General features: G+C 55.4%; 7 protein-coding genes across 7 annotated transcripts; 3 read left to right on the forward strand and 4 right to left on the reverse strand.

Annotated features, from left to right (window-relative positions):
* Positions 1-242: 242 nt before the first annotated feature.
* On the reverse strand, positions 243-787 carry BU25DRAFT_71659 (uncharacterized protein). The gene is made up of 2 exons (XM_033712047.1): positions 580-787; positions 243-524 (listed from the first exon to the last, which is right to left on the reverse strand). The coding sequence occupies exons 1-2, from the start codon at positions 732-734 to the stop codon at positions 407-409; spliced, it is 273 nt and encodes a 90-aa protein (XP_033560948.1). The 5' UTR covers positions 735-787; the 3' UTR covers positions 243-406.
* Positions 788-995: 208 nt separating this feature from the next.
* Positions 996-2255, reverse strand: BU25DRAFT_369049 (GroES-like protein; the record flags this gene model as incomplete). The annotated part of the gene is made up of 3 exons (XM_033703917.1): positions 1866-2255; positions 1257-1817; positions 996-1196 (listed from the first exon to the last, which is right to left on the reverse strand). Exons 1-3 carry the CDS (start codon positions 2193-2195, stop codon positions 999-1001), a joined length of 1089 nt encoding a protein of 362 aa, XP_033560949.1. The 5' UTR covers positions 2196-2255.
* A 540-nt stretch (positions 2256-2795) lies between these two features.
* Positions 2796-4346, reverse strand: BU25DRAFT_459038 (uncharacterized protein; the record flags this gene model as incomplete). The annotated part of the gene is made up of 1 exon (XM_033710251.1): positions 2796-4346. One exon carries the CDS (start codon positions 4344-4346, stop codon positions 2796-2798), a length of 1551 nt encoding a protein of 516 aa, XP_033560950.1.
* Positions 4347-6002: 1656 nt separating this feature from the next.
* Positions 6003-6596, reverse strand: BU25DRAFT_342855 (uncharacterized protein; the record flags this gene model as incomplete). The annotated part of the gene is made up of 1 exon (XM_033702930.1): positions 6003-6596. A coding segment is annotated over one exon (594 nt), but the record flags the coding sequence as incomplete, so codon positions are not given.
* A 1844-nt stretch (positions 6597-8440) lies between these two features.
* BU25DRAFT_448961 (cytochrome P450) lies at positions 8441-10263 on the forward strand. The gene is made up of 3 exons (XM_033709615.1): positions 8441-9720; positions 9774-9817; positions 9872-10263. The coding sequence occupies exons 1-3, from the start codon at positions 8478-8480 to the stop codon at positions 10157-10159; spliced, it is 1575 nt and encodes a 524-aa protein (XP_033560952.1). The 5' UTR covers positions 8441-8477; the 3' UTR covers positions 10160-10263.
* Positions 10264-11000: 737 nt separating this feature from the next.
* Positions 11001-13278, forward strand: BU25DRAFT_411296 (uncharacterized protein). The gene has a single exon (XM_033706518.1). The coding sequence runs from the start codon at positions 11217-11219 to the stop codon at positions 12933-12935; it is 1719 nt and encodes a 572-aa protein (XP_033560953.1). The 5' UTR covers positions 11001-11216; the 3' UTR covers positions 12936-13278.
* A 357-nt stretch (positions 13279-13635) lies between these two features.
* On the forward strand, positions 13636-18340 carry BU25DRAFT_411297 (DNA-directed RNA polymerase mitochondrial precursor). Its single transcript, XM_033706519.1, has one exon. The coding sequence runs from the start codon at positions 13879-13881 to the stop codon at positions 18112-18114; it is 4236 nt and encodes a 1411-aa protein (XP_033560954.1). The 5' UTR covers positions 13636-13878; the 3' UTR covers positions 18115-18340.
* Positions 18341-18382: the final 42 nt, after the last annotated feature.

The raw sequence follows: 18382 nt of genomic DNA on the forward strand, positions 1-18382 counted from the left end.
CGTGAACAACGCTTGCCTGTGTTCTCGCCCAGGACGTATGCCCACTTCTGGGATATCTGACATGGCGGGGAGCCTCATCCGCTGCTTGGCCGGGTTACTCCACCAGTAAGAATGCAGCTCCGGAATGACTAATATCGTAGGATGAAGATTAAGGCGGAAGGCCAAGGAGGGGCGTTCCCGCGACAGCGGCCACCATGCACTGTGGCAGATGTCTAACCTGTAAGGGACATCTAGGCGAATCGTTTCATCTGGTCGAAGCGCCCAAAGACCTGGGTTGAAACGGTCGCGAGCATGTGGGCGGTTTCATCTGTGATGGGGTCAATGCGAGAGGCGGAAAACGGCAGATTTCGCATGATTCGGCGTCTCCACCAACAAGTTCGTCCTTATCGCAGGCGCTTGACATGCATCACACCGCGCGCTTTGCTTTGCCTGTGCCGGAAGCGAGATGGAGATGCTTTGTTGTTCGAAGAAGAGATGGAGAACGATGCAGAGGCGTCGAGCTGTCTCCTGTCACGAACCGGGAACTAACCTGTTTAGCGCTAGGTAGATCCGCTGTCTGCAAATGAATCGAAAACCTACAGGTCAATCCTCCTGAATCCTTGATCAAGATACACGCTGTAGCCTGAGAAGATGATCACAAAGTCTGGAATCGATGGTGAGGTACGCAAAATTCTGAAGCTCAATCGTCTTCGCTTTATATGCAAATTAGGAAACAGACCTTCACGCAAGCACATTCGAGGTGTTTTGAGGCAGATTTACTGTCTTCGTATACCGTACAGGATCAATACTTCTCGGTATTGTCGAATCTCGCTTGGTGTTGTCAGTGCTCGTGGATATGACAGAAGTCTCGGCACGGAAATGGCTGACTTCAGTGGGGCCGCCCCAGCATCACTCCTTCCATCTGCTCGATGTTCCCCACCGCCAGCGCGCTCCGAAACACTTCAATAAAGACCCGTTTTACCCGAGCAAAATGAACAGAATCAATGACCTCACCGCTCTTATGGTTCGGTATCGCTGACAGACCAGACCAATCTCTCCATACTGACTTCTTTGCGCCGAAGCATGTCCATCGCTTTTTGCGCTCTTTCCAACAACGTCGCGCCTTCGACAATTTTCTGCCTTTGTGGCTCGACAATGCGCTCTTTCAGCATCGTGGGCATAATGTCAGGTTGGAGGTGGTATCTGAAGAATTCGTTCTCCGGAACGTCAGCCTTTGCGCATCCGCCACTAATCGCCAGAGAATCATGGATACTTACGTCTAAGTAGAAGTGTGTTCTAACGCCTCGAGCATCGACACCTGCCTTCCAGTCTGCCGCCTTCTTGACGTCCATCTCGTACTCAGGAGCTTCTACCTCGGTCGAGTCTCGCACAATGACCGGCAGCAGTATAGCAACCTTCGCGCCGTCCCTTGCGACCTGGGAGATGGGTGCAATGCTTCCATACTTGCTTCCAATGCAGTCGAAGATCAGCGGGATGCCAGTTGCACCGCCCTCTTGGAGTAAGGAGGCCACGATGTTCTGGTCATTGTAGTCGAACAGAGCCTTCGCACCAAGGTTGCGCAACTTGTCATGCTGCTTGCGGGAGGCAGTGGCCAGGACATTGGTGTAGCCATAGTATCGCAGGACCTGTAGCGCGAACTGACCGACAGATGACGACCCGCCCCAGATCAGGATCGGACTGTCAGCATTCGCTGGCACGTACTCATTCGGCTTTGGCCACGGCAGCTCGATGCCCAGGTCTGCTGTCAGCGTATGGAACACCGTGACGAGATTGTCTGGAAGGGTTATCGCCTCTGCAAGCGTAAAGTCTTCTGGGAGCTATGTTGTGGTCAGCCGATGCTGAAGGTACGAATCAGGTCAACTTACCTTAGCAAGCAGCCACTCTTCGACCGTAGCAAACTCCTGTTGCCCCTTCTCCGCTTGGGTTCTCCACGTAAATCCGAATACCTTGTCGCCGACCTTGAGTCTTTTCACATCAGGTCCGACTTCGACAACTGTACCCGCGGTGCCGTCACCAAGGACCTGCGGGTGCTTCACCAGAAGACCACCGTCGTTCTGGTGCAGATCTAATGGTGTGGAGGCAGTCCATTCGTTTCGGATACGGACCTGATCTCCTGTAGGTTTGACAGTAGGTACTCGGATGAGTTCGAGCTTGGCTTTGACGCCCACTGTTGCTACTGCAAAGTGTGTCGACATGGTGAGGTTGTGTCAGTCTGAGAGGCAATAAGATACAAAGATTAGAGGTGGTTTTCTGAGATCTGAATCTCGATACAGTCTGTCACTTCAACCTCACGATGCTCTTATACCTTATAGATTTGCTTTCGACGTCTCCGTTCCGATTACAAATGTCTCACTGGTTGCAATGGGCGCTAGCGAATATTTCCTGAAGCGGTTAGTTGGACGCCTGAACTGAACGTCACCATCACACAACCGCCATCCCTCAGGCTTGGAATCATGTCCGAACATTATGAACTGCATTTGCAAGCAGATAGAAACATATGGAACGGTGAGTAACGATGCAAATGATTCCATTGATATGTTCGTGTATCCGTTTGACTTGGCTCACTAAGGCCGACCAGATCCAGAAGTATTGTACCCTGCTGTAGATGCTACAGCTTTATGTGCATTTAGAAAGATATCCCCGTAAGAAACAAACGAGACATGAATGATCCGTACACCCAGTCTTGGGTAGATTAGTTTGGAGGCGGAACAACAACCACAGACGCAGCCAGCGACCTGACGCGAACATGTTTACAGTACTGGAGTGAGGTGTTACTCAGTCATAGAATGCGGTACCTACTCTTCATCAACGTTGTCGAGACCCGAAGTAACGTCCTCTTGCACCTCGTCCCGCTTAACACGCGTGGGCAAAGGCTGCGACTGCGCATCCATAGTTGGAGTGCGGTAGTGCTTCGCTGCCGGGTTCAGCGGACGAGAAGGTTGAGAGGGCACCGCAGCAGCCGCAGCAGCATAGATTGTATCGGTAGTCGATGTGCCACCGTAAGCAGGGGTTTTTGGGGGGGTAATAGTGCCGTACATGTTGTAGCTGCGCATGTTTGTGGTAGGATTGCCATGCGGGGATGACAGCGGGAATTTGGGTGCATAGGTCGGGCCGTTGAAGTGGTTCGAGAGGTTGACTGGAACAAGACCTTGAACGTAGCCGCTAAAGCTGTGGAATACTTGTCGAGTGGCTCCGAAGCCACCAGAGTTGTACTTGGGATAGGCTGACGGTATGGCTTGGTGTTGCGGAGGTACGAAGGGCTGGTTTGGCTGAGATGCAAACAACCGGCCCTGTTGATGTACAAGCGACTGCCCTTGCTGCGAAATTCCAACCGGATAGGTACATCCGTAGACCGGCGGGTCTTGAGGTAGACTGCCAGGACCAGCTGGCTGTTGTAGATGACCTGAAAGATCGGATGACTCCAGATCGAAGCCCGCAAGGGGGTCAGGTTCGCTCAAGTGGGCCGTGCATTGCTTGTTGGCCCTGTCGGTGTAGGATGGCTTAGAAGAGGAAGAACCGGCTTGAGTCCGAGGCGGAGGTGCTGAAGGGTCCCGATCCTCGCGGTTCTTCTTCTCAGGCTTTGTCTTCTTTTGACGGCCGACTCGAGCTACAGGCGGCAAGTTGCCAGCAACAACCAGAGCAGCAGCAGCAGCACCTTGGGTAGCAGTGACGGCGACAACCCGGTCGTTTTGAGTGCTCTCCTTCTTTGTCTTGTTGTTCTTCCAGTGCTTCTGCTTGTCCTTGGCAATCGAAGCCGGAGCGTTTGCCAACTGGCCGATCTTGGCATCCGATGTGAGAACGTCCTTGCAGATAGACTTCCACTCGCATAAAGCAGTGATGACGTTGTTGATGCGGGCCTCACAGCTACCGTTGAGGTCGATTTTTTCGGGGTACTTCTTATACAGTCGATCTTCCCGATCGAGACCGCGATGTCCGATTTCGCAGCGGTCGAGAACGGCCTTGAAGAGTACCCGGCACGCGGCTTCAACATCGTAGGCGGAGACGACGTTCTTATGACCACGAGTAAACCAGAAGACACCCTCAAAAGTAGGATTGTCCTTTACCGTGTCGACCTTGAACATAGCTTGTACCATCTCATAGATGTAGGTCTCCTGGCGTGCCTTGACGCGAGCAATGGTCGGATCAGACGTTCCGAGTTGCTTTGGGGGACGTGTTACACGACTACGGTATGCAGTGGCCCCAGTGAGGTCGTTGGCCCATGCAAGTCGCGTTGGACCGCCTTGGTCGTTGAATTTGTACGGAGCGGTGTCGTCGACAGTGCCGTTGGTTGGAGGTGGTGATTGAGCCGTAGTTAAGGCTGTTTCAGAAGGGTTGTTCTGCGCCATGGTGGAATAGTAGAGAGGTGGTTGAATGATATGAGGTGGTGGAGGAGCAGCAGAACGTCGTAGTCGACCTGGATGAAATAGCCGCAGGAGCATCGCCATAGCAGTGAAAGGCATACATTGTGCCCAGTCACGCCTCGATGATGCTGGAATGTCAGTGAAACAACTTGAGATATTTTGTTGTCGCTGTGAAAGCAGCATCTCACGTGTTGAGAATTCCAGAAACCAGCATCAAGTTTGCAGAAGTTTGTCCGGTGTATGGAGAACTATAGAAGAGCACATTGATCGAAATACCTCCAAGTATCGGACTTACGACCGAGGGACGTGGTGGCGAATGAGCGATTACTGAACTGGGTTCCTAGCATGGTACCGCAGAGCTGGGTACCCGGCTAGAGCCTGTGGAGGTGAGTGCCATGCGACCTGCTCCAGCGCCATAACGATTGGTTCAGCTCGCAGTGACATACGAGATTCGGGACAACTATGAAATTCGGACGGAAGTTTGACGATTATGGTTGAGTATTGATGAGAAAAGTTACATGTATATACAATACATCGGCAAGACTGCCATAACCCCTTTCTACTCGCAGTGGGAATAGAACTCACAAAGTTCAAAGAAGAACCAGCACTGAGCCAGGCAACATGCGAAGAGGTTTGAGCCCGAATAGTGGCAAGAGATAAAGAAACCCATCAGACGTTAAAAGCACAAATCGAGGTGGAATTGTTGTCACACTGTCCAGGTGAACAACGCACAAACTTAAAGGAAATCCAACCGATACGCAAAGCAATGTGATACAGGTACAAGGGCGCAGAAAGATGGGGTATTCAATGCTGACTCAAACCATTATTTGGACATCCGTCGAAAGAGAAGGGCTGCACACCAGTTTGTGCATTCCAGAGGGATTCGAAGTCGGTAGAATCTCCGATACTTTGGTCAATAGGCTGCAAGGGTCCATTCTCAATATCGGTAAGGCTGACATGGCTGACGATCGGATGCTGATCGAAGTAGTTCGTGCTGTCAGCTGCCTGGACGTTTGCAAGCTCGTTCGACCATACCTTTTGGGTAAAGAGGATGTCATTGGTGGCCAGCGACGGGTCTACAGGTGTGCACATATTGTTGTCGAAAGTATCCACGGCGAGGAAGGATTCGGGTGAGCTTGTGGCAATAAGATACTTCACGCCGTCAGGTGATGGAGGTGCGGAATGATAGATGCATGAGGGCGAGGGTGTCGAGGGGACGGGCAACATCTGCGCTGGTGGCATCGCTGTGACGTGAGCATTATATGAGCGTGAATTGGGGGCCATTGGAGGTGACATCGCAGGTCTTGACAAAGCAGACGACGTCGTGGCGGGTTTGGTCGTCATAGGTGGCGCGGTTGCGTTGGCTTGCTTGTAGCCAGTATGCACTTGGGGCATGGATATGGCAGATCTCTGAAGAGGCCGTCTAGGAGCCAAGCAGGCTGGTGTAGGGCTTGATGGGAGTTGCTGCGAAGTCGAAGTTGCATAATAGGGCATTGTTGTGGTATCTGACGTCTGGAACTGAGGTGTGGCGTCTCTAGAGGTTGGAAATTCAGATGTGGTAGCCGATCGGGCTCTGGTTTGCCTCCCGCCAATCCTTCGCGCTTTGGTCGGTCTGGGGTTGGAGTTTGTTGTATCCTTCGTACGACCTCGTTTGCTGTTGCCAAGGCGATTCTGAAGCTTACGAGACGCATAAGCGATCGGAGCGTTGACGAACATCCGGATCTGACTAGCGGAGTTTACGACATCTTCGCAGATCGTCTTCTCCCGCTCAAGCGCATCGATGATGTTCTCCAGGCGGCCTACACAGTCGGCTTCACGATCTTCTTTCTCACCCTTGCGATCATCGTCGACATAGTCATTGTGATGCCATCCACGGAAGCCTTCCTTTACCTGCACAAGCAAACAGTCAAAGACTTTGTGCGCGAATGCTTCCACGAGGTCGGATTTGTAGTGAGCGCAATGGACCCAACGCTTCATAGCGATGGAACCCGCATTATCTTGGGCACGATCTCCGCGGATCATGGCGTCGTAGATGCGCCCAACATGGTGATTGCGATCACTCTCCACTTGGTCGATAGAAGGGTCGTCTTCAGGGTGGATGTATGTTTGACGACCAAAGCGAGTGCAAAAATGGCGGTGATCCCTGGCTCCATCGGAATCATGAAATAGACCGCGGTAAGGACCGTACGGCGTGAAATGAACTTCCGACGAGTCTCCTGAAGCAGGGTTCGGCATAGGTGTGACAGTAGTTCTTTGGCTTGTGACAGAGTAGGATCTACGGCGTGTGTTATATGGACAAACAGCTGCCGTACCTTGGAGATGTTGGTGTGCACTTCTTGTTACGCGATGTGCGCGGATCGATCCAGGGGATCCAGCATAATTCACGATGCCACGTAAAACACCCTCGCTGTACTGAGGTGGGCTTTGTTGGACGCTTCCAAGGGGTTGTTGTGCCTGCGAGCGGTTTCTTTGAGCGTCGATGCCGCTGCTCGCAACATCGGATTGGTTCGAAGTGTTTGCTTGCGTGTAAGGCTCGACGTAAGAACCCAGAAAGTGCTGCAAGGGATCCAAGTTCTCCGTAGTACCTATAGCATCCTCAATGTACTCAGCAAAAACGCCTGCTCGAGCGTTTGACGCACTGTACTGTTCGGTGCTAGGATTCTGGAGATTATACTCGCTTGAACGAGGGGAGATCGCTTGGTATGAAGATCGGGACCGCTTCATTGATGCACTTTGACCTTCAAGGTAGAGGAAGTCGAGGGATGCTGATGTGATATATGGGAAGTGTGTGAAGAGATGGGAGTATCGAGGATTATACTTGTGTCACAGGCAACCCCTGTGAAGAAGCGTTGGCGGAAGCGGAGTATCTCGATCGTGTCTTTTCGTGAATCGTGAATAAACGTAGCCTCAAATATACAGCGAACACATAGCACCCAAACCACCGGGTTGCCGGCCTCGGGATTGTCGAGCCTCATGATGTGCTGGGTAGCTGATGATCTTGCAACGTGCTGCGACTTCGTGAGGTAACTGAGCCTGTCAAGCGCGGTTGCGATGTCGCAGTACCGCCGTTCGACCACCCATGCATCGTTTGCATGGCCAGCCAGGCGGGTTGCGAGGGAGCCTGATGCGGTGCCGTCGAATCAGGCAAAGTTAATTCTGCATTGAACGTCCTCTGAACAGCTCGAGGCCCGAATACTACCGTTGTAGTTGAGGATAAGCTCGGCGGTGCAATCACTCGGCCGTACGCTGGAGATGAGGACTTCGAAAGCCGTGGAAAGTGCGTTCGTGTGCCGCCCAGCTGTTATGTGTCGATTTATCCTGCACTCACCTCATACGTCACTTCAGGTGCTCGTCAATCTCTCCAGAGCCCCGTGTAACCCTCCCATAGTCTGACTGCTCCCAAAAGTCCTCCTGAATCGATCATATAGTGGAAACCTGTGATCGACATCCTATCGTATTCGCACGACCCATACAGACAGTCTACATTTACCCCAAATGACTATTCTTTGTGCGCATACACCAGTTCATCTGCAATCCATATTTGCTTTCATCTTCTTGCAGCAAACTAGCAGACGCTACGAAATATCCTGAGGTGTGTCGTGAAGGACTGTGTCTGTGAATGTGGCCATCTGAATGAAGACCCTTGGCAAAGTCATTGCGATCGTAGTGAAACACCTGCATTGCTGTGGCATTCCGCACCAGAATGGCGATGTTGGTTGCAAAGTTCATCGACCTTCAACGAGAGATGAGGTTGACCTGCACGTGCCCGGAAACGGAACGCGTCTTCCACAGCAACAAGCGCGGCCAATCACAGGTTGCTCAAAGCCAACCCTCGCGTGAGGCTGCTCCTCTGTTCCGCGACGCGTCCTCAATTCCGCACCCAACCTTCTTCCCCGCAATAATCGCGATGCTGTCTGGGGTCGTTCTGAGTGCGGAGGAGCACAATGACGGTGCCGGTGCGCGGTTCCGTGCAGCCAAATCTGAGATCTGGGCTGTTGCAATTGGATGCAGTTCCGAAGAGCTTTGAACTATAAGGAACTGGTGCCTCCTCACTGGCACACTTTACCTCTACTATACCTGACAAGAGTTGCATAACCAAAGGGCAAGCAGGCCAAGATGATCTCCACGATCGTGCCCCTCGTCTCCGAGCAATTCGCCAATCACCCCGTCCGTTCAATCCTAGTTCTTGTCCTCCTCACACCCATCACATACCTTATCGCAAATGAGTATGTCCGCTACACACGGCGCCTCAAAGGCTTCTCAGGCCCGAAGAACTGGCCTCTCGTCGGCAACATCCCAGACATCAAGTACAACGCTGCAGACAGATACCGCGAATGGTCCAAGCAATATGGCGCAGTCTACCAGATCCAGCTCGGCAACGAGCCCGTCGTGGTCGTGAACAGTGCTGAAGCGGCGCGCAAGATCTTTGGCGGCAATAGTCAGGCATTGAGCTCAAGGCCCGTGTTTTGGACGTTCCATAAGGTGTTGTCAAATACCGCAGGTACGACAATTGGTACAAGTCCGTTCAACGATAGCTTGAAGAGGAGGAGAAAGGGCGCTGCAAGTGCGTTGAACAAGCCGAGTATTGCGACGTACATTGACCACTTGGATTTGGAGACGAAGGATTTCATCAAGGATGGTTTTCAGTCTGGCCGTGCAGGCACCGTCGGTGTTGACCCCATGCCGATGATTGAGCGTCTCTCTTTATCCTTGAGTCTGACGCTTAACTGGGGAACACGTATGGGCAGCCGCGAAGATCCAATGTTTCATGAGATCACGGAAGTCGAGGCCGCAATCAGCAAGTTCAGATCCACAACTGGCAATCTGCAGGACTACATGCCAATTTTGAGGCTGAACCCCTTCAGTAGCGGCACGAAGATGGCGAAGGAGTACCGCTTCAGGCGCGATGCTTACTTGAACCGATTAAACAAGGACCTTGACGACCGCATGGAGAAGGGAACGCACAAGCCGTGTATCCAAGCCAACATCATCCAGGACAAAGAAGCTGCGCTCAACAAAGAGGAGCTCACCTCGATCAGCTTGACCATGCTCTCCGGCGGTCTGGACACGATCACCACGCTCGTGCAGTGGAGTGTCGCACTCCTAGCGCAGCGTCCGGATATCCAGAACAAGGCTGTTGAAGAGATCCGCAAGCTCTACTCGGACGAGCAGCCGCTGGCCGATGCGTACGATGACCAAAAGTGTGCGTACATTGTCGCGCTCGTTAGGGAGTGTCTGCGATTCTACACGGTACTTCGTCTTGCGCTCCCCCGTGCGACGGTCAAAGATGTGATCTACGAGGGCAAGCTGATTCCGGCTGGAAGCACGATCTACCTCAATGCGTGGGCGTGCAACATGGGTAAGTCTCATCTCACTCACCCCAGACTTCTTACCACGTACTGACCCTTACAGATCCTGACGTCTGGTCCGACCCCGAGACCTTCCGCCCCGAGCGGGTAAGTTTCATCTCACTCACCCCAAACTTCTTACCACACACTGACACTTCCCAGTGGCTCGAGCAACCCGACGCGCCACTCTTTACCTACGGCCTCGGATACCGCATGTGCGCTGGCTCGCTGCTTGCGAACCGTGAGCTGTACCTTGTCTTCTTGCGCATGCTGAACAGCTTCGAGATTGTGAAGGACTCGGAAGTCGATACGCATCCTGTGAGGGGAAGCGCGGATCCAACGAGCTTGGTGTGCATGTGCAGACACTACAAGGTCAAGTTTGTGCCTAGGAACGAGAGGGCGTTGAGGCAGGCGTTGAAGGAGGCTGATGAGCGGTTGGCCGAGAAATGAGCATCCTGATGCGCTGAGTCGTGATTGAAATTTCCTGTCAAGCACAACGAGGCTCTTCAAAACAAGATCAAAAGCAGAACAAGTTTATCGCACGTTTCCAAATGCCATGTTGAGAGTGGTGATGATGTTTCGCAGGCGAACGATGGATGAAACGCGGCAGCCACAGCCGAGCGGACTTGGCAATGTCGCAAGGATGTTTCCCCGACCGTGCACTTGGGAGCGGCTATCGCAATATCAACATGTCCTCTTTGATGTTGATAGCTGGCTGGCTTCCGAGATTGCTTGAGACATCTTCTCACACTCTCGACATCTGAAATACAGCACGCAAGGTGGTGACGCCACCCATACTCCACTGCATCTACCGCTCCTCGAGCTCGGAGCTCTCCCTCGAATGCGCCCATAGCTCCCTTGCACGTGTTGTGTGCCGAACAGTCTCTCCGCTCGTGCCACTCTTACAGTCTGCAACATCTGAAATGCTGCGCGCATGGTAATAAAAAGCAAGAACAGCGGGTGGGTACAGGAGGGCGTGATCCGGGGCAGCATGCTGGGCAAGACGATGCTCCCGACCGACGAAGAGCTGGGCAAGAAGGACGACGACCACAACTTCAAGCCCGCGCGGCGACGCAACGGGGGGATAGGCTGGACCCACGCGCCTCGATGGCGGCGGAAACGGGTGCTGTTGTTCGTGCTGGGGTTCTGTCTTGTCTCTGTGGTGCTGCATTACATGCCAGACATGCGCGCAGAGAGACCCGACGGATCGAAGACGAGCCACCATAATCCGTTTGCGTACGTCAAGCCGAGCCGAGGCCCTGCGTACGATGAAGGGCCGCACAGTTGGGAGGCCAAGGAACCTACGGGCCCGCCGCCGGGCATGCGAGCGCCGAGGCGTGGAGAAGCGGCGCCGCATACGTTCGATGGTATGTTCAAGTTCTACCGACTCGCCAAAAGTCTGCGCGGCGCTGCGCACACGGACGGCTATCGCAAGATAAATCGCAATGTGCTGTTTGCTGTGTCGAGCTTGCAGAGCGCATCCACAATGTTGCCCTTGATCTGCGAGATGTCGAAGTGGAATAGGAACTGGGTTCATGCAGCGTTTCTGGGCAGGGAAGACATACCGTTGGAGGATGTTTTGGACATCAATGGCATTGACAGGAAGAAGTGCCTAGCGATATGGCATGATGCGCGGCCAGACTACACAGAGTACAGCACAGATGAGCGCGCTGAGCTGAGCGTCCAGTCTGCCCTGACGCATATCCAGAGCTTCCTGCACCCGCAGGTTGCTATTATGGATGATGCGCTGTCAGAGGATGCGTTCTTTGTGAAGGGTATACGCAACAAGACTGAGACGCTGGGCATGCCGCTCATAGAGGTGCCCAGGGACAAGTGGGAGGACTACATGTGGATGACACGACTCGATGCGGGGTCACTGAAGAGTTGGCATCTTCCAACAATAGACATACTGGTGCAGGTGCCGCCAGACTCGTCCAGCGTGCTTCATCTGCTCAAGTCGATCAAGCAAGCAGACTACAGCGGGCTTGCGCTGCCTCGCATCACCCTCGAGCTACCGACTGATCTGGATCCGACGGTAGAGCAGAGCTTAGAGAACTTCCAATGGCCTCCGCACAAGACGCATCCTCTGGCGGGCAACCGGCTTGTGCTGCGGCGGCGCATCGCGAACCATCGAGCGACCCAAGAGGACGCCGCGATACGATTCCTCGAGCTCTTCTACCCCAACAACGTCGACAACTCGCACGTCTTGCTGCTCTCGCCACAAGCGCAGCTGTCACCACAGTACTTCCATTACATCAGCTACCTGCTCTTGGAATACCGCTACTCGTCGTTTGCAGCGGACGGCATCGACAACGTCATGGGCGTCAGCCTGGAACTACCGTCCCTCTTGGTAGACGGCAAGACCAAGCTCGCGCCGCCCACAATCAGCGACATGCACGCCGAGCGATACAAGAAGTTGTACGCCAGCACAGCCAGTGTGCCATTCATGATGCAAGCACCCAACAGCCACGCCACGCTCTTCTTCGGCGACAAGTGGGCAGAACTCCACTCTTTCCTCGGCAACCGCGTCTCAAAGCACCAGAAGAGCCCGAAGACCGTATCAAGGCCGAAGCTCGTCTCAGAAACCCTGCCCTCCTGGACAGAGTACATGCTGGAAGTCATGCGCGCACGAGGATATTTCCTGCTCTACCCAGCAACCACATCCCCCTCCGCCCTCGTCGCCATCCACAACGAACTCTACCGCGCGCCAGAAGAATACGCACCAGATCCAGAAGCCGGCACAAAAGACACCCCGCCCGCTCCCGAGGCGCTCAACGAACCCTTCCTCCGCGCCGTCTCACCCCCACCACCACCACCAAAGAACCCCGAACACCCGCTCGTCCCGCACTCCCAGCCACTCCACAAGATACTCCCCTTCGACGGCGACCTCCCCGAAACGGAGCACATGCCGCAGCTCCTCTTCAACGGCGCGAAGATGGATCCCAGCAGTGTGGCGGTGGTGGCGGCCAAGTATGCGAATACGTTTAGAGAGGAGGTGGGTGGGTGTACGGTGCCGAAGGGGAAGAGGAGGAAGGTGTATGTGGGGAGTGCGGCGGATTTGTTCTGCTTTGGGGATGAGGAGGGGGAGTGGGAGGACGATTGGGCGCTTGCGGGGGAGAAGAAGGAGGGGACGACGAGTACGCGTACAGTGCTGGCGGTGTCGAGCACGAGGGTGGTGGGAGACGGGACGGCTACTGCAATGCCTGCCACGAAAGCGGAATCATGAGCACGAGTCGCATGAGCACGAGTCGCATGAGCACGAGTCGCATAAACACACAATGTTGAGTACATGCAACGACTGCAGCATGAAGACCATGCCTGAAAGTTTGCATAATCGGCATCACGTGCCTGTTGAAGTCGTATTGCAACACGGGAGGACTCACGCACAACGTGGTCGATGCCAGTTGTTCGGGGGTTGCGCTGAACGACTGCTTAGTAATCGCCAGGGTGCTCCCTCCAGGCGTTGTTGTGAACACTGGAGGGTCGACAACGGCTGTGTCTGGCCATGGCTGCGACGCAAGAGGCTCTTCAGCGCCCCAGATAGAGAATGCATCCGCCGAAGAAAGACGTGCATGCAGTGCAGCATGGCCATCTGCAATCGCCATGTGCTTAGCAATGATGGTACTGTGCAGCTCGAGGTGCTCACGCAGTTTTCGTGTAGACTGTCCCCAGTGCGACGAAGCCCAGTGCTGCGCGTGCATGCTCGCTCTGCGAATCTGGCCACCATGCTTCAGGCAGGACCGGTGACTCCCGGGAGCCCTTTTCCGCCATGACGACGCAACCCCTCGCCCGCTCCAGTGATGCGATGGAAGAGGCGACGACGACATTGTCGCAACACGGTGTGCAAGACGCAAAGCACTGGCTCACACGACCAGGCCCACAAGGCTGCATTGCATGCCTCGGTGTCCAATCGTGGCGAACGCCTTCCCGGGCTTTCCAGGGCTTTCAGGACGGTGAAGAAAAAGGGCCGTGCGCGGCTACTGCAAGGCCCCTAGCATGGCGATGAGGTCGAACAATTTGCCTCGAGCACTCGGAGAGACATTGACGACGCGGAGTTTCGCCTCCAGCCCGGCCTCACGAGTGCGACTCCCTCTACGCTCCTCGTCACTGCATTGCGGCCTCCTGTTCTTGTTTCTTCCTTACGTTTAATACCCGCGTAGACGGCCACCATGATGCTCGCGCGAGCAGCGACGCGGAAAGTGCGCAGAGGTGCATTCCGCTCGCCCACACAGCTGTCGGATCCATTGACGCTGCCATGGCTGTGTCCTGCGCAGCTCCGACACACATCGAGCGTCGGCCCCATCACCGCCGCCACACAAGACTCGCGACGGCAGCGGAGACGGTCGCTGTCCACCCGGCACAGGACGCGCTCGCTCGCCACGTCCGCCGAACTGCACCCTCGCCCGCACGCAACACCGTTCGATGGCTTCATGCAGGCATGGGGCCCCCGCGTGCCCTCGCCCGACCTCGCCCGCCTGAAGTCTTGGGACACATCGAGCCCGCTCCTCGTCAACGACCAGTACGCCCACAATGCGCCCATGGCCCGCAGCATCGGACAGGGCATCAGCGGCGACCCTATTGAGATGCATCAGAACCTCTACGCCTGTCTGCGCGTCGGACGCACAGACCGCGCCGCCCTCATCCTCCGCCGTCTTTCCATGATCTACTCGCCCTCGGCGCCCGAGATGAGCGACGCGCACAACATCTTCCTGCAGACGCTCTTCGAGCTCGCGCAAGAAGACCCCAGGGCCGACTCGATGGAGAGCATCGAGTCCTGGTACAACAAGAACATGGTCGCCAAGCTCATCGAGCCCAACGCGCAGACGTTCGTCACCCTGCTGCGCGCCGCCGTCACCCTGCTCGAGGGCGACAAGCAGGAGAAGGTCATCCGCGAATACCTCGACATGGCCAACGAGTGCGGTCCAGACGTCATCGAACAGGTCAACACATCGCCCGACTTCACCGACGAAGAGTGGAACACGGTCATCCGCCTCCAGCCTGACAGCTTCGACGAACCCCCGGCCGTCGAGACGCTCCACGAGCTGCAGTTCAACACTCCGGGTGCATTCAAGTCGGCCATGGAGCAGGGTCTGCCGCCGCAAGCGACGCTGATCAAGCCCGTTGAGCAAAAGGGCCTGGGTCTGTCGACGCTGAAGCAGGCCCTTGCCGTCTTCGACGAATCCGAGAGCATTCCCTACCCCCACGACATGCAGGGCACCCAGGCAGAGAAGGACCGCGCGTACGCATACGCTCGCCAACTGCGCATGGAGAAGGACGGCATGCAGGCCGCCGTAGAGCGCTGGAGGAAGGAGGACGAGAAGCTGACCGAGATGGGCATCCACGGGGTCCTGAGGACCAAGAGTCTCCAGGCTCTGATGTACAACTGGTACACGGCCCTGGTGCCCATGTTCAAGAAGCAGATCGAGCACGCAAAGGAAACCGTCAGCAACCCAACCAAGGAAAATTCGGGCGACGATGCCCATACCTACGGAACTTGGCTCGAGAGATGCACGCCGGAGCGCCTCGCTGCGAACGCAATCACGCGCGTCATCAACGCCTGCGTTCAGGTCAAGGGAAACGAGAGCGATAACCTCAAGCTCGCAGCGTTGTCCATGTCCATCGGTAACGATGTCATGGAACACCTCAACATGGACGCCCAGGTCCGACACGAAAAGTTCCTCAAGACGCAGCGCAGACACGCCCGCAAGCAGCTTGTCGAGAAGCTAGCCAAGACACACACCGGCTCGACAGAGAAGATCGAGAGGCCTACTAAACCAGTCGAGGCTCCCTTCGTGAGGACGGAGATCCCTCTGACCGCTCGCATCAAGATTGGCGCGCTCGCGCTCGAATACGTGCTGCAGGCCGCAAGAATCACCGTCACCGCAGAGGATCCAAAGACTGGCAAGCAGTTGACTAGCACGCAAGCTGCCTTCCACCACCAGATGGTCTTGCACCAGGGCAAAAAGGTCGGCTGGATTGTACCCCACCACGAGATCCTGGCCAAGCTCCGCAACGAACCAGTTCACAACATTGTGAGCGTCAGACTCCCCATGGTCGTCCCGCCGAAACCGTGGTCGAGCTTCGATAACGGCGGCTACTACACGTTGCAGTCCAAGGTCGTACGCCAAAAGTCCGGTGATACGTCCCAACGAGCTTACGCCTCGACTGCGATCGACAACAACGACATGAACCAAGTCCTCGCCGGACTCGATGTTCTGGGAAAAGTGCCCTGGCAAATCAACAAGCCGGTCTTCGATGTCATGGCCGAGGTGTGGAACTCTGGCGAGGGCCTCGCAGGCCTTGTTCCAGAGCATGTTCCGCTTGAGCGTCCGGCGGAACCACCTGCTGATGCGAATTACCAGGAGCGGGCCGCATGGGGCAAGAAGCTGAAGGAGTACGAGAACACCAAGGGCGGTTTCCACTCGCAGCGATGTTTCCAAAACTTCCAGCTGGAGGTCGCAAGCGCAATGGCTAACGAGAAAGAACTCTACTTCCCCCACAGCGTTGACTTCCGTGGCCGAGCATACCCCATTCCACCCATCCTCAACCACATTGGATCCGATGTTGCCAGAGGCCTGCTCAGGTTCGCAAACGGCAAGGAGCTTGGTTCGGTTGGGTTGCAATGGCTCAAGGTACATCTCGCCAACCTTGCTGGCTTCGACAAGGCTAGTCTTCGAGAGCGCGAGCAGTTTGCCATGGACAACATGAACGACATTGTCGACTCCGCTACGAATCCACTAGGTGGACGACGCTGGTGGACCAAGGCTGAAGACCCATGGCAGTGTCTTGCATGCTGCATGGAGCTCAAGAGCGCTTTCGACCTGCCCGATCCCACACGCCATGTCTCACGTCTGCCCGTACACCAGGACGGTACGTGCAACGGTCTTCAGCATTATGCTGCGTTGGGAGGAGATGAGGCAGGTGCCCGCCAGGTCAACCTCGAGCCTTCTGATCGGCCCCAGGACATCTACACCGGTGTGGCGGACCTGGTGAAAGAGATGGTGGAAGTGGAAGCCGAGCAGGGCAATGCCGCTGCCAAGTTCGTCAGGGGTCACATCTCCAGGAAGGTTGTCAAGCGCACGGTCATGACGAACGTCTACGGTGTCACCTTCATGGGCGCGAAGGCGCAAGTCCACGATGAACTGAAGCACATCTTTCCCAACTTCAAGGAGACCAAGGAGCTGCGTTCGCTGCAAGCGGTGGCTATGTACGTCGCCTACAAGATCTTCGAGGCACTCGGAAAGATCTTCAACGGCGCCCAGGAGATTCAGTACTGGCTTGGAGAGTGCGGAGATCGTATCACGACTTCGATCACTGCCGAGCAGATCAAGCAGATCCAAAGCCGATTTGAGGGCAAGACACCTCGCACGGAGGCAAAGTACAAATCGGACAAGATCTCGAAATCCGGTGCAAAACAGCTGGTCAAGGCCATTGAAAACTTCAAGACCGGCATCATCTGGACCACGCCGCTCAAGATGCCTATCGTGCAGCCCTACAGGAAGGACTCCCAGCAAAAGATCAAGACGCCACTCCAGGACATCACCATCCAGAAGCGTGCCGCGGGCGACATTGTCGACAAGCGGAAGCAGCTGCAAGCCTTCCCACCAAACTTCATCCACTCTCTCGACGCTTCGCACATGCTCCTTTCCGCACTCAAGTGCAACGAGATGGGCCTTGACTTTGCTGCTGTACACGACAGCTTCTGGACACACGCTTGCGACATTCCGAATCTCAACACCATCCTCCGTGACGCCTTTGTACGCATGCACTCAGAGGACATTACCAGCCGTCTTGCGGCAGAGTTCGGTGCTCGTTACGCCGAGAATATGTACCGCGCCAACGTACACGCCACCACCGAAGTGGGAAAGAGGATCTCGAAGTGGCGAGTTGCAAACAAGTCTAGCAAGACAACAGCCACTGATGGCATCGGAACGAAGCACGGCATTGCCTCATTCGACGAGGTCGCGCTCGAAGCTCAGAGACAGGAGTTGCTCAAGAGCGAGGATCCCGAGCTTAGAGCGAAGGGTGAGGCTATGGAGACGCCTACTAGCATCTGGCTGGAGTACAAGGATGCTACGAGTCTCGCTTCCTTCCGTCTGTCGCTTCTCGGTGACACCGAGACAAAGACCAAGAACGTCGAGCATTCCAAGTTCGACGAGATCATGGAGAACAGCAAGGCCCTCGAAGAGGCAATCATGAAGTCCGAGGACCCCGAATCCGGCCCCGTCCCTGAAACCGCCACTGCTGAGCAGCTTTCCGCCGACCGAAAGCCAAAGCGAGTAGCAAAATGGCTCGGCGAAATGAGCACAGTCCAAGTCTGGCTCCCTCTCACCTTTCCGCCTGTCCCTAAGAAGGGCGACTGGGACGTAGCTCGCCTCCGCGAATCCAAGTACTTCTTCTCATGACTTTCTCCAGCTCTGCGCGGCGATGCAGACCGCGAATTTTACCGCCCCCAGCCTGAGCTAGCTACCATCCAAGCGACCCCCAAGATCCGCAGATACAACCACTTAGCATGGTTCCCGACGATGCTATGGGGCGGCGAGGTCAATCAGAATTGGTGGAGACTGGCGCTGTGGAGAGCTCAAAGACCTGAGAGTAGTACCTTGAGAGGCAGGCAGCGGAAGGAGGGGGAGAAGCGGGGGAGGAAGCGGGGGGGGGGGGGGGGGTGATGAA

This window comes from Macroventuria anomochaeta (assembly GCF_010093625.1).
Source record: "Macroventuria anomochaeta strain CBS 525.71 unplaced genomic scaffold BU25scaffold_19, whole genome shotgun sequence".
NCBI lineage: Eukaryota > Fungi > Ascomycota > Dothideomycetes > Pleosporales > Didymellaceae > Macroventuria > Macroventuria anomochaeta.

Bases quoted from the DNA above. Each gene is read 5' to 3' on its own strand.
- BU25DRAFT_71659 (XM_033712047.1), bottom strand. From the start codon at position 734: ATGTGCTTGCGTGAAGGTCTGTTTCCTAATTTGCATATAAAGCGAAGA. The intron at 525-579 runs GTAGGTTTTCGA...TAAACAGGTTAG, and splicing joins GGATTCAGGAGGATTGACCT to TTCCCGGTTCGTGACAGGAG.
- BU25DRAFT_448961 (XM_033709615.1), top strand. From the start codon at position 8,478: ATGATCTCCACGATCGTGCCCCTCGTCTCCGAGCAATTCGCCAATCAC. The intron at 9,721-9,773 runs GTAAGTCTCATC...TGACCCTTACAG, and splicing joins TGCGTGGGCGTGCAACATGG to ATCCTGACGTCTGGTCCGAC. The intron at 9,818-9,871 runs GTAAGTTTCATC...GACACTTCCCAG, and splicing joins AGACCTTCCGCCCCGAGCGG to TGGCTCGAGCAACCCGACGC.
- BU25DRAFT_411296 (XM_033706518.1), top strand. From the start codon at position 11,217: ATGTCGAAGTGGAATAGGAACTGGGTTCATGCAGCGTTTCTGGGCAGG.
- BU25DRAFT_411297 (XM_033706519.1), top strand. From the start codon at position 13,879: ATGATGCTCGCGCGAGCAGCGACGCGGAAAGTGCGCAGAGGTGCATTC.